This window comes from Cryptococcus neoformans (assembly GCF_000091045.1).
Source record: "Cryptococcus neoformans var. neoformans JEC21 chromosome 6 sequence".
NCBI lineage: Eukaryota > Fungi > Basidiomycota > Tremellomycetes > Tremellales > Cryptococcaceae > Cryptococcus > Cryptococcus deneoformans.
Window position 1 is genome coordinate 633,214 of NC_006691.1, and position 12,907 is coordinate 646,120.

Below are 12,907 nucleotides of genomic sequence, written 5' to 3' on the forward strand. Positions count from 1 at the left end.
CGGCACCGACAAACGATTCCAGACAAATAAATAAACGCAGTTACTGTTATTTCGGGCTTGTCGGCTTTGAATGGGCGCGATTTTGATGGGGACGACGGCATCGCGCGGGGGGTGGAGGTGGAGGTGCAAGTTACGTAAGTGTGATGTATACGCGTGGGGAATGATTTTGCCGGAGAGGTGTCCGCGCTGGCTTCCCCAAAAGACAGGAGGAATTCAGGTTACGTACCCTTCAGCTTCATTTAACTCCTTGATCCAACATTTCTCATCCTCATTCACACGTTTCCTCCCCAACGTCCCCGTATTTCTCTCCTTCTTTCTTCTCTCATACCAGTGCTACTCGGCAACGCCCGGAAGTGACGGCTTCACGACCTATACCCAGTCTTCATATTCTCAAATCAAATCCAACAGGCGAATCTCGTCAACCATGTCTTCGGCTACCCCCAACGGGAGCGCCGTGAATGGTCAATCAGACATATACGACCATTCCAAAGTTGCCCAGTTTATCGGTAAGTTCAGGCGGCATGGATCCAAGGTTTTCTCAGACAGGCAGCCATTGCCTCGCATCGACCGATCGATCTAAGCTCCTACGGAGGATCAACAAGGTATTGCGGTTGCCATGCGGACTCGGGAGAGCCCTATGGTGTATACGTTAACCTTCTAGAGTTGATCTCTGCTTCTTGCTCTATACATGGATCGTTGATTGTTGACCCCTGGCGGTGACGGCGGAATTGACAGAAAGAGCGAAGTTGCTAACGCCGGCATTTACAGGCGCCAACTCTGTCGAGTCCGCACCTTCTGGCCGGGTGACCGACTTCGTCAAGGCTCACAACGGTCACACTGTTATCACTAAGGTTAGTTTCAGCTTTTTATTGACACAGCGGCAGCCTCTAACCGTCCTATAGGTTTTGATCGCCAACAACGGTATTGCCGCTGTTAAGGAAATTAGGTCCATCAGAAAATGGTCTTACGAAACCTTTGGCTCTGATCGTCAAATTGAATTCACTGTCATGGCGACCCCGGAAGATTTGCGAATCAACGCCGAATATATCCGCATGGCGGACCGATACGTTGAGGTCCCAGGTGGAAGCAACAACAACAACTATGCCAACGTTGATTTCATTGTAGATGTTGCGGAGCGAGCCGGTGTCCATGCCGTCTGGGCTGGTTGGTGAGTTATTTTGTCAGTTCATGCACATAGACATTAACCATTGCAGGGGTCACGCTTCTGAAAACCCTCGGCTTCCTGAAACTCTCGCCAAATCGAAGATCATCTTTATCGGTCCTCCTGGATCTGCTATGCGATCCCTCGGTGACAAGATTTCATCTACCATTGTTGCTCAGCACGCGAAAGTTCCCTGTATGCCATGGTCCGGTACCGGCATTTCCGACACAATACTTTCCCCCCAAGGCTTCGTGACGGTTCCTGACAAGGCGTACGACGATGCTTGCGTCCACAGCTGGGAGGAGGGTCTTGAGAGGGCTGAGAAGATTGGATTCCCGATCATGATCAAGGCTAGTGAGGGCGGTGGTGGTAAGGGCATCAGAAAGGTTGAGGATGGAGAGAAGTTCAAGAATTCGTTCCAGGCTGTTGCCGGCGAAGTACCTGGTGAGTATAATCAAGTGTTCAAACGTTGTAGATGCTCATGATCGATTATTTAGGATCACCGATCTTCATTATGAAGCTTGCCGGATCAGCTCGTCACTTGGAAGTCCAACTTATCGCCGACCAATACGGTAATGCCATCTCCCTTTTCGGTCGAGACTGTTCCGTTCAGCGTCGACACCAAAAGATCATCGAAGAAGCGCCTGTCACTATTGCCAAGCCGGAGACATTTGAAGAGATGGAGAAGGCTGCAGTTCGACTCGCCAAATTGGTCGGCTACGTCTCTGCTGGTACGGTCGAGTACCTTTACTCCCACTCTGATGATAGTTTCTACTTCCTCGAGTTGAACCCTCGTCTTCAAGTGGAGCACCCTACCACTGAGATGGTCAGTGGCTGTAACATCCCAGCCGTTCAACTCCAAATTGCGATGGGTATCCCTCTACACCGAATCCGAGACATCCGTACTCTTTACGGTATGGACCCTCACGGCATCACAGAAATTGATTTCGATGGTAGTAAGCCTGAATCCGTCAACACTCAGCGTAAGCCTACTCCTAAGGGCCATGTCATTGCTTGTCGTATCACTGGTGAAAACCCCGACGCTGGGTTCAAGCCCTCTTCCGGTAACCTTACCGAGCTCAACTTCCGTTCCAACTCTAACGTCTGGGGTTACTTTTCCGTGTCCTCTGCTGGTGGTCTCCATGAATATGCGGACTCTCAATTCGGGCACATTTTTGCCTACGGCATGGAGCGGAGTGAGGCCCGGAAATCGATGGTCGTCGCGCTCAAGGAGTTGAGCATCCGGGGTGAATTTCGAACGACTGTTGAATACTTGATCAAGTTGTTGGAGAAGCCAGAATTTGAAAACAACACCCTTACCACCCAATGGCTGGATGGCCTTATCGCGGAGGGTATGACGTCTGAACGCCCGGACCCTGTTGTCGCTGTCGTTTGTGGTGCTGTAGTTAAGGCTTATATTGCTTACGAAGCGTCACTTGCTAAGTACAAATCGGTCCTTGACAAGGGTCAAGTTCCTCCTAAGGACTCTCTCCAGACGTTCTTCAAGAGTGAATTCATTTATGAGAATGTGCGATATTCATTTGCCATGGCCAAGTCTTCTGCCTACTCTTTCACTCTCTACCTCAACGGCGGTCGTATCTTTGTTGGGTGCCGAGGTCTCAGCGATGGTGGTCTTCTGATCTCCCTGAGCGGCGCTACTCACACGGTTTACTTCCGAGAAGAAGTGGGCGCCATGGTCCTTTCCGTGGACTCCAAGACCACACTTATTGAAGATGAGCAGGACCCAAGTCAGCTCCGAAGCCCTTCTCCCGGTAAACTTGTACGGTACCTCATTGACTCTGGTGATCATGTCGATGCGGGCGATGCCTATGCGGAGATCGAAGTCATGAAGATGATTATGTCAGTGACTGCCAGCGAGAGCGGTATCGCTCAATTCATGAAGCAACCTGGCCAGACCCTGGCCTCCGGCGAGTTGCTCGGTATCTTGACCCTCGACGATCCTACGAAGGTCAAATTCGCTAAGCCTTTCGAGGGTATTCTTCCAACGTTCGAATTAAAGAACGGTCGATACGGCACAAAGCCTCATCAACGTTTGCGCGAGCATCTTGAAGTTCTTTACGATAACCTTTCCGGCTACGATAACAGTGCCTCTGTCCTTTCTTCGCTTCGCATCGTCGAGACTGCCCTTCGTGACGCCGATCTTCCGTACTCTAACGCCCAGGGCGTCATGTCCACCCTCAGTGGTCGTATCCCTCAAAAGCTCGAGGACGAAATCCGCAGCATTTTGGATTCTTGCCGTGCCGGACGGTTTGAGTTCCCTAGTCGCAAGCTTCAACATACCATCGATGTGTTTGTTGAAGAAAATGTCTTGCCCAAAGAGCGTCCTCAAGTTATTGCAGCCATTTCCCCTCTCAAGGTTCTGATTGATGCCTTCGCTCATGGACTTAAAGTTCACGAGTGGCAGACTTGGGCGGATCTGCTAAGCTTCTTTGCCGATGTTGAAGAGCCTTTCGCCGACACCACCCGTACTCAAGAGAACGTCATTCTCAAGCTTCGAGATGATTGCAAAGACCTTGATCAGGTCGTTAATCTCGTCCTTTCCCACAGTAAGATTGCTTTAAAGACCAAGTTGGTCCTTGCTTTGCTTGATGTTATCAAGTCCGAATCACCTCGTGCCTCCATGACTCCCGAAAGCCGTGTCAATGATGCTCTTAGTCGACTTGCCGCTCTCGACAGTCGACCCACCGCCAAGGTTGCACTCAAGGCCAAGGAGGTGATGATCGTCGGATCTCTCCCGAGTTATGAGGAGAGACTCGGCCAGTTGGAGAAACTTCTCAGTGCTGCTGTCACTACCAGCTATTACGGCCAGCAAGGCTCAGGCCATCGATTGCCTTCGGCTGATGTTCTCAAGGAGGTCACCGACTCTCGTTACACCGTCTTCGATGTGCTCACCACTTTCTTCGATCATGATGATCCTTGGGTTGCCCTTGCTGCCCTTGAAGTGTACGTCCGACGAGCATATCGGGTGTACAACGTCTTGCACCTTGACTACGAAGCAGGTGAAAAAGGTGGTGAGCCTCATATCATCACCTGGCGATTCAAGCTCGGCGGTCATCAAAGCGAGCCCGCCACGCCTCGCGTTGACTCTACCAAGGACTTTACCCGTATCGCAAGCATGTCTGACCTCAGCTATGTTGTCACCACCAAGACTGAGCCGGTTCGATTTGGTCTCATGACTTCGTACAATGATTTGGCTTCTCTTGAGCAAAGTTTTGCTAAGCTCCTCTCCATATACCCCGCCTTCAGCCATGCTGAACACATCGAAAAATTCGGAAAGGACGCCCGCCATCCTCATGTTATGAATGTCGCCCTACGTTTGTTTAATGGCGAACAGATGTCTGACATTGAGCTCAACGAGCGATTCCACGCGCTTGCAAACCAGTATGCTGCGGAGATTAATGGAAAAGGTATTCGACGAATCAGCTTCGTAATCTGCCGCAAGGACCAATACCCAGCCTATGTGACTCTTCGCGAATCTGTTGAGGGTTATTGGAAGGAGGAAGAAGCTATCAGAGACATCGAACCTGCTCTTGCTTATCAGCTGGAACTCGGACGATTGTCCAACTTCAAGATCACTCCTCAACCTTCTTCTAACCGACAAATTCACGTTTACCATGCTGTTGGCCGTGAGAACACCTCTGATGTTCGCTTCTTTGTGCGAGCGCTTCTTCGACCGGGTCGTTTCCAAGGAAACATGCAGGTCAAGGAGTACCTTATCTCTGAGACAGACCGGCTCGTAGGTGACATCCTTGACACCCTTGAAGTTGTCAGCTCCCAGCACCGACAAGCCGACTGTAACCACATCATGGTTAACTGTGTCTACAACCTCAATGTCACCTTTGACGACATCCAGGAGGCGTTGGCTGGTTTCATTGAGCGTCACGGCAAGAGGCTGTGGAGGTTGCGTGTGACTCAGGCGGAGATCAGAGTGGTTATTGAAGACGAGGAAGGGAACGTTTTGCCCATCCGATCGTTCATTGAGAATGTCTCAGGATTTGTAGTCAAGTATGAGGCTTATCAGGAAATCGATAACGACAAGGGCAAGTCCATCCTTAAATCCATTGGCGAGAACGGTCAATTCCATCTCCAGCCTGTCAACTTCCCTTACTCAACAAAGGAGTCTCTCCAGCCTCGTCGATACCAAGCTCATGTGATCGGCACCACTTATGTCTATGACTTCCCAGATCTTTTCCGACAGGCGACTGACAAAGCGTGGCATAATCTCCAGACATATCTGCCCAACATCAAGATTCCATCAGATTTGCTTACTGCTACCGAATTGATCTTTGACGAGCATGGTGAGTTGCAGGAAGTGAATCGTGCTCCTGGTCTCAACACCTGCGGTATGGTCGCCTGGGTGTACACCCTCAAGACACCCGAGTATCCCCAAGGCCGTCGGGTCGTCGTCATCTCTAACGACATCACCTATCAGATTGGTTCTTTCGGTCCAATTGAAGATGAATTCTTCTACAAGGCGACCCAGTATGCCCGTAAACACGGTCTTCCTCGAATTTACCTTTCCGCAAATTCTGGTGCCCGTATTGGCCTGGCTGAGGAGGTCATGGCTCTTTTCGATGTTGCGTGGCGTGAAGCTGGCAAGCCTGAAAAAGGTTTTGACTATCTCTACCTCACACCCGCCAACCTTGATAAGCTTAATGACATGGGACCCGGCAGTGTGATCACTGACGAAATTGAGGTCGATGGAGAGAGGAGGCATAAGATTGTGTCCGTTATCGGTCTCAAAGACGGTTTGGGTGTCGAATGTTTACGAGGCTCCGGTTTGATTGCGGGTGAAACCTCCAGGGCATACGATGACATCTTTACTATTTCTATGGTAACTGCACGATCGGTTGGTATTGGTGCCTACCTTGTCAGATTGGGACAGCGTGTTGTTCAAGTAGAAGGTCAACCGATTATCTTAACTGGTGCTCAAGCTATCAACAAAGTTTTGGGTAAGGAGGTGTACACGAGTAACATCCAGTTGGGTGGTCCTCAGGTGAGCCCAATGAAGCAGTCGAGAATAAGTCAGCTAATCTATTGCCCCAGATCATGTACAAAAACGGTATCTCTCACTTGACTGCGGGCAGCGACCTGGATGGTGCTCTACAAATCATCAACTATTTGATGTTCATTCCCGGTAGGTTGGACAAATTGACTGTTCATGAGTCGTGACTGATTTACAATAGAACAACGTGGTCGAGCTATCCCTATCCTGCCTACTGGTGACCATTGGGACCGAGCCGTTGAGTGGAAGCCCACCAAGGCCGCTTACGACCCTCGAAACTTCTTGTCTGGTTGCAGTGAGGACATTGATGGTGTGCAGAGCTGGAAATCTGGTATCTTAGATAACGGTAGTTTCTTTGAGACGATGGGTGAGTGATAGTTGTTTTTCTCATCTTGCGATGACAAAGTTGACACAATCACATAGGCGGCTGGGCTCAAACCATTGTGACTGGTCGAGGAAGAATCAGTGGTATACCCGTGGCAGTCATTGCCGCTGAGACTCGATCCATCGAGCGCGTCGACCCTGCCGACCCCGCGAATGAGAACTCTCAAGAAAGTCGCGTGTCCCTTGCTGGTACCGTTTGGTTCCCCGACAGCTCCAGAAAGACTGCTACTGCCATCGAAGATGCCAACCGAGAGGGCCTCCCACTTGTTATCTTTGCCAACTTCCGAGGTTTCTCCGGCGGTATGTCCGACATGGCGCAAGCCATTCTCAAGGAGGGTGCAAAGATCGTCGACGGTCTAAGTAGCTACAAGCACCCTGTCATTGTCTATCTCGTACCCAATGGGGAATTGCGAGGTGGTGCGTGGGTAGTCTTGGACCCATCCATCAACCCTGAACACATGACCATGTTTGTCGACAATGAGTCTAGGGGTGGTGTCTTGGAACCTGAGGGTATCGTGGAGGGTAAGTTCCACTACCGTCTAGCATAATATGCATGGCAAAGCTAATCAATCACCTCGCACAGTTAAATATCGTAAGCCAAAGGTCCAGGCTACCATGGCACGATTGGATGAGGAATACGCCCGACTCAAGAAGGAAGTTGAGAACCCCAACGCTTCTCCTGAAGAGAAGACTGCGGCGACAGCTAAGCTTGAAGCTCGTGAGAAACATCTCGGCCCCGCTTACCAATCCATCGCTCTTGAGTTTGCCGATCTCCGTTAGTATCCAATTACCTCGTGTTGTGCGATGAATCGCTGACGTAGCTTTAGACGATCGAAGTGGTCGAATGAAGGCCAAAGCCGACTGTATTCCCTGTGACTGGGAGAACTCTCGTCGTGCGATCTACTGGTCTTTGAGAAGAAAGTTAAGCGAGACTGTGAGTTGAAGTTATATCTGATGTAAAGCCGACTAACAAGGATGTCATCTGTAGCGTATTCTCAAGAAACTTGAAAACGCCAACCCTCGTCTTACTTATCCTGAGCGAAAAGAGCTTCTCCAGCAGTTCATTCCCATCGAGCTTTCCAGCGACAGCGAGGTGGCTGCGTACATCGAAAAATCTGGAGAAGCTATTGAGTCATTCATCCAGGGTGTGCGCGACGAGTGGTGTTCCGACACTTTGGTTTCCTGGGCGTAAGTCTTACTATGCCTCTAGTTTCTGTCTCGCACTAACGATAATTATAGCGGAACCAACCAGGAGGGAGTCATGTCTGGTTTCAAGAGAATCTTAGAAGGTCTCTCAGCGGAGCAGAAGGCACAGGTGCTTGCCGAACTTGGGATGCAAGGTCAAGCTTAAAGGGTGAATTTGGGCTGCGGCTGGAAGAGCGCTTAAGAATGGTGGTATTTCTCATCGCATTGTATATGTACCATTGGGTTTCCGCATCCCTTACGACTGTTTGGTTTCATTATTATTTCTCTATAGATAAATGCAGGATTCATGTCGGACGACTGATGGTAGCATTATTACCAGCTATTAATCACTTCGCATCACATTATTAGATTGGTAATAGGTTCCCCGCGCCTCTCATAGCCATTTGACCTCCGAGTCTCAAAGTAGTCATACCGCCTGGGAAATAAGCTATCACATATGACAACAGGGCAACGACCTGTATGATTGAGGCCAGAAGTGTGCCGATAGTGGATCTGATACCGATGGCGAAGAAGAGGGTGAGGCCTAGAGAGCCAAAATAACAAAGAGAGAAGGGAATTCGTTCTGGAGAAAGGATATGCTTGAAATCTACGGGCAAAAATGTTAGAAATCAGGGTGCCTAGCAAGGAAGCAACATACGGTTCCAAGGACCATGTAAGATGGCGAATCCAAGCATAAACAAACAGCTTCCAAGGGTAAAGGCGAGCGCAAACTTCCGTGGTTTAATGGCAACTATTGATTGTCAACAAACATGTTTATGACGACAAAGTATTCTCTTTGAAGCTGTGACAACATACGAATGGGCAGGAAAAGGAATGCGATACCAAAACATGCTATTCCACCAGCACAACAAGCCAGAAATCCAATGAATCTGGATTTAGAATACATATAAGATCAGTCTCCTGCTTCGAGCTTGTTTGAAAGCCAGAAGGAGCACGAAGGAAACACGCACCTTTCCCATCTCTGACGATTGTGTCAGCGCTTTAGCCTCCAGAAACGTCACATGGTGTGTCCAGGTACTCACACTTAAAGCGAAATAAGCCTCTTCCTCCTGACTATTGCCTTCATTCCGGAGGGGTATATACCCCGACATACTATTCCATGCTCGAGAAAAAGGATTTGAGGTCGAGGGCGGGGGAGCAGGCTGAGAGTCGTCTTGGACTGAGTTGGCCCATCTGAATGAGGACAGTTGAGAGCGAAAGCTGCGCTGAGCGCTGTCAGACATGCTTTATCTGCCTGGGGTAATTATGGATGCTGGAAAGGGGGCAGAAGGAGATGGAAGGGGCAAACCATGGACACACTACGTAATAGCCAGCGGCATCGGTGAAACCTAGGCTCCCGAGTGTCTCGTCGGAGACCGATCGATGTCCGTCGAAGGGCTTGTGTCCAGCCTAGCTCACACCACTTCAAAAACTAATAAGTGCTGTACGTAGTGTGATAATTCACTCGAGCCGTTGATAGCCTGTATTATTGTGGCTTCTGTGCTCTATCCCACTGCGAAGCACAATAAGCCGGATACTGCTCCGCCAGAATCAGAAGCGGGCACTTTCCAGCCAATTACTCTTCTTCTACTTCCTCCGTTCTAACGCGTTAACAACACAACATGAGCGTACGCCGGCCTTAAAGTGTCTTGCACTCAATCCAAAGAAGTTTAGCACATGAAGTAGATCAACAGGTAGTAAGACATAACTTCAAAAAGAAGTGGGGTATGAAATATTCGTGGAGGGAAACGAGGGGATAATTATTTATCCCGATATTTTACTATTTCTAGTGGGTGTCTAAAATATATAAAAAAATTCTCCAGCAGGGAGTTGAACCCTGGTCTACCGCGTCCACCGAAGAAAACGACTTCAAATGAGAAGCGGTTATACTAACCGTTATACTACTGAAGAGTATCATACAAAGGCTGTCTTGGGTTATCTTATTATTTGTAATTAAACAATAAATTTCAGTTGACTTCTGATGAACTCCTGCTTATTTAAACATAATGACAGAAAAGAAGACCGTAGTTCATACCACGAACGTGATGATGCATACAATAGCATGATAAGCGTTGGTACATTACAGAAAATCTATAAACATCTAAGGGGAACCCAGAAATAAACGAAGTCCTTTTCGAACTATCCCGATGTGTGTAGAACCCATCATTGTTTGAATGACAGCTTAGTACTGCTTCCTTTTATTAGTGGAACCTTTCGGTCTCCCTCTACCCCTCTTGACAGGTTCGCCATCAAGAGGTTTTGGCATTTCTCTTCCCTCATTATGCACCTCGATCTTCTTTCCCTTCTTATTCAAAGATCCCTTGGGCCGTCCCCTCGGCCTCTTTTCTGACGAAGGAGTGGGGCGCGACGCTACTGAATTCTCAACCCCGAAACCTTCCTGCACTCTATGTCTGTTCGACCCCTTTGGTGTTCCCATTCCCTCCCTTTCCCGACTGTCTGGTTCATCTGCCGGGTGAGGAGATTCCGCCAAAGTATCTTCAACAACAGCTTCCTCATCAGGGTTTCCCTCATAACTTCGGTCTGAAGCATCAATTCGCGGTCGTTTGGGTGACCGCTCTTGTTCACCCTCTGGATCGGAGAAACATTCGGCCATCATTTGCGACGCATCTCCTTGAATTTTTTGCTTATGGAGCCCTTCGAGATGATTGGCATTTTTCGCCGAAGGCCAGTATCTTGATGTGGAGGCAGTGCGTTGTTTACATTTGTTTTGTTCATGTGAAGACTGGACAGTGGCCGGAGTAGAAGCGGATACAGGATGTTGGTTCTTGAGCCAAAGGGAGCGAAGAGTAAAATAGTAAGGATGGTCCCTCCCGAGCGTGACTACAAGTGGTATAAATTAGTAGGTGCAGAATGCAGGGCAGGAAGCGACATACCTCGCGTCACTTCGGGAACTTGTTCTTCACGACTCCATTCCGGATCGATTGCATACTTTGATTTATACCACCCTTCTTTCATCCTTTTGACCAACCTAACGCATGGAGAATCAGTCATCGTCCTGTGTCAGCCTCCTTCGGCAAGACCACTCACAGATGCAGACGATTCCGCACAGGATGGACCATCCCGCTTGTCCATTTATCCGTCGCCTCCCACCCATTTGCTGACCTCCGTACCCACCCCTGTACTTCTTTGTCTCTCATCCAAGGCTCTTGCTTCAAAACTTCAAGACAAAGTTCGCGCTCGATGAGCCAACGATCCCCTGTATTGCTACCGAAGATACAAGCACTATACCTCGAGTTGGCTGCAATGAGATTCACGAGATGATTAGTGAGACGGGGTTCAGAATCCCAACTGCGGACTGTCAGTATAAATGTGTATGCGTATCAAGGTTATGAACATACTTAATGCGAATGTCCTTGTTCTGGACGCCCATCGTTTTGAGGACCAAAGATGGTTGGTTTGTGCCTTGCCGTCGCTGTCAACTGTTTGGTTACGCTGTGACCTTCCTATTCTCTACTCTATCAATTCTTCCTAAGCCGAAAAGATTTGATTTTGAGCTATGTGTTGAATTGTAATGGCCACTCTGAAAGGGGGATTTACTTCAGATTTGAAAGCAAAGTAGCTAAGCCACTGTTAGGTTTTTTTTTTTAAAACGCACATATGGCCTCACATTTTTTTTTTCAACAACACAAACAAATCGATCGGGGCGGGCCGCCGTAAATTTTTTATTATTTTTTCATTTTTTATTATCATTTTATTTTTTTTCTGCACTATTTGGTTTACCTAATAAGCACTCGCTCCTCGTACGGTAGATTAGATAGATGGTGCGGGTGGCTTCTGCCTCGCGCCAATAGAATTCATCAATCCGTTGCCGTGAATGCCCAAAGCTTTTCTTCCTTTTCGTGGCAACTCTCAGCATGCGTAAAAGTGCATAGAAGAGTATCCCACTCGGAGGCAACTGTTCGTCTTCTGTTATTATCAATATCTGTTTTCACAACCACTATCCGTGTATTGGAGTAATACACGTTTCACGAGTTGTATTAGTGACTTGTTGGTGCCATGCGGCGCCCCAACCAGGTATATGCCATTACATCAATCATCAATGATTTGGATACTTTACTGAACCGATTACAATTCACATGAACTCACGCTACTGTAATCGTCCCAATAAGGAGTAGAGGTGGAAGTCACTTCACCGCCGCCCATGATAAAAGATACCTCGTTGGTGGTGTCGTTCCTTATGGCGTAACGGGCAGCAATGGATTTCTTGCCCGCCCCCTGTTGTGGGTTATTAATTCCGTCTCAACAGGTGACACATCAGAGGTGATATCCCACCATGAGTCGGAATTATTTCCTTAGGTCTCCTCTGGGGCATTCAGAGTTCACATCCGATTGTGAAGAGGTAGAGATGAAAGGCCGGTAAGCGACACTCTCATCGTTGAGCATCCGTTCTCATCTTGTGGTTGAGGCAGTTCTAGAGACAAGAAGCTGACTGGAGAAGCGACGGCGATAATAAACTCAAAACCAGCGGTCTGCGACGCTTTTGTTGCTTTTGCTGGCCCAGCTAGCTCTATACCGCATGTACAGTTGAACAGTGCACCTGTCAATAAGGCCGATCATAAATTGACTATCGATGCGGTTAGCAAGTGGCAGACATGACTTGACCCAAGCAAATACATATTCAGAAATGTCGGCAGGACTGTCTGCTTTCAAGTCAAGGCACGGGAATCCCCTCGAGCGATGAAGAGACTGCCCCTGAACCTGGAAGAGTAAGAGCGTCTGCGGGGGCCATGGCTGCCATTAAGGCCCACACCAGAGACCGACCCATGATTACTGGTAGAAGAGTGACAGTAGCTGGGAAGGGCGGGGGGACTAGTGAAACAAAAGTCGGGAGAGTGCATTTCAACAAAATACAGCTGGCATGTATTCATCGACACTAGCAGCTGGCAGCTATGAGTGGAGGGAGATCAGGGTAATCGATCGCCACTGGCTAGGCAATCCTTCTTACAAGAGTAACGATTTCACAATACCAGCCACCCAACTACTTGCTCCTTTCATCTTCATCACGCTTTTATCAGCAGCTACAGAAAGGAAGGAGGAAAGAGAAGCCCGTACGTCCTCTGGATAATCATTCGGACATAATCGCGTCTACGTCTACCAGTGAATCGCCCAAGCGTCGCAAATTCCGTCAA

General features: G+C 48.7%; 4 protein-coding genes and 1 non-coding gene across 5 annotated transcripts in view; 1 reads left to right on the forward strand and 4 right to left on the reverse strand.

The window, feature by feature from the left end:
* Positions 1–246: 246 nt before the first annotated feature.
* CNF02180 (acetyl-CoA carboxylase, putative) lies at positions 247–8,074 on the forward strand. The gene is made up of 12 exons (XM_571316.1): positions 247–506; positions 769–851; positions 903–1,168; positions 1,215–1,606; positions 1,660–6,179; positions 6,230–6,320; positions 6,370–6,555; positions 6,612–7,094; positions 7,156–7,347; positions 7,400–7,506; positions 7,561–7,760; positions 7,812–8,074. Exons 1-12 carry the CDS (start codon positions 425–427, stop codon positions 7,921–7,923), a joined length of 6,714 nt encoding a protein of 2,237 aa, XP_571316.1. The 5' UTR covers positions 247–424; the 3' UTR covers positions 7,924–8,074.
* On the reverse strand, positions 8,054–9,067 carry CNF02190 (hypothetical protein). The gene is made up of 5 exons (XM_024657392.1): positions 8,801–9,067; positions 8,729–8,739; positions 8,574–8,647; positions 8,416–8,508; positions 8,054–8,364 (listed from the first exon to the last, which is right to left on the reverse strand). Exons 1-5 carry the CDS (start codon positions 8,999–9,001, stop codon positions 8,123–8,125), a joined length of 621 nt encoding a protein of 206 aa, XP_024513142.1. The 5' UTR covers positions 9,002–9,067; the 3' UTR covers positions 8,054–8,122.
* A 505-nt stretch (positions 9,068–9,572) lies between these two features.
* Positions 9,573–9,668, reverse strand: CNF02200. Its single transcript has one exon. It is a non-coding gene; the product is annotated as a tRNA-Glu (tRNA).
* A 124-nt stretch (positions 9,669–9,792) lies between these two features.
* Positions 9,793–11,355, reverse strand: CNF02210 (expressed protein). Its single transcript, XM_571318.2, has 4 exons — positions 11,117–11,355; positions 10,806–11,066; positions 10,652–10,746; positions 9,793–10,598 (listed from the first exon to the last, which is right to left on the reverse strand). Exons 1-4 carry the CDS (start codon positions 11,146–11,148, stop codon positions 9,940–9,942), a joined length of 1,047 nt encoding a protein of 348 aa, XP_571318.1. The 5' UTR covers positions 11,149–11,355; the 3' UTR covers positions 9,793–9,939.
* A 1,315-nt stretch (positions 11,356–12,670) lies between these two features.
* The window catches only part of CNF02220 (mitochondrion protein, putative), a 1,390-nt gene continuing 1,153 nt past the window's right edge, over positions 12,671–12,907 (reverse strand). The window contains exon 5 of the mRNA XM_571320.2: positions 12,671–12,907. This exon is cut by the window's right edge and continues 185 nt beyond it. The gene's annotated coding sequence lies outside the window, so the exon portion shown is untranslated.

Coding starts and splice junctions, on each gene's coding strand:
- CNF02210 (XM_571318.2), bottom strand. CDS start 11,148: ATGGGCGTCCAGAACAAGGACATTCGCATTAA. Junction 11,067..11,116: donor AACAAGGACATTCGCATTAA/GTATGTTCATAA, acceptor GACAGTCCGCAG/TTGGGATTCTGAACCCCGTC. Junction 10,747..10,805: donor GTGCGGAATCGTCTGCATCT/GTGAGTGGTCTT, acceptor TCCATGCGTTAG/GTTGGTCAAAAGGATGAAAG.
- CNF02180 (XM_571316.1), top strand. CDS start 425: ATGTCTTCGGCTACCCCCAACGGGAGCGCCGTGAATGGTCAATCAGAC. Junction 507..768: donor CAAAGTTGCCCAGTTTATCG/GTAAGTTCAGGC, acceptor CGGCATTTACAG/GCGCCAACTCTGTCGAGTCC. Junction 7,507..7,560: donor GAAGAAAGTTAAGCGAGACT/GTGAGTTGAAGT, acceptor TGTCATCTGTAG/CGTATTCTCAAGAAACTTGA.
- CNF02190 (XM_024657392.1), bottom strand. CDS start 9,001: ATGTCTGACAGCGCTCAGCGCAGCTTTCGCTCTCAACTGTCCTCATTC. Junction 8,509..8,573: donor ATTCCTTTTCCTGCCCATTC/GTATGTTGTCAC, acceptor GACAATCAATAG/TTGCCATTAAACCACGGAAG. Junction 8,365..8,415: donor CTTACATGGTCCTTGGAACC/GTATGTTGCTTC, acceptor TTTTGCCCGTAG/ATTTCAAGCATATCCTTTCT.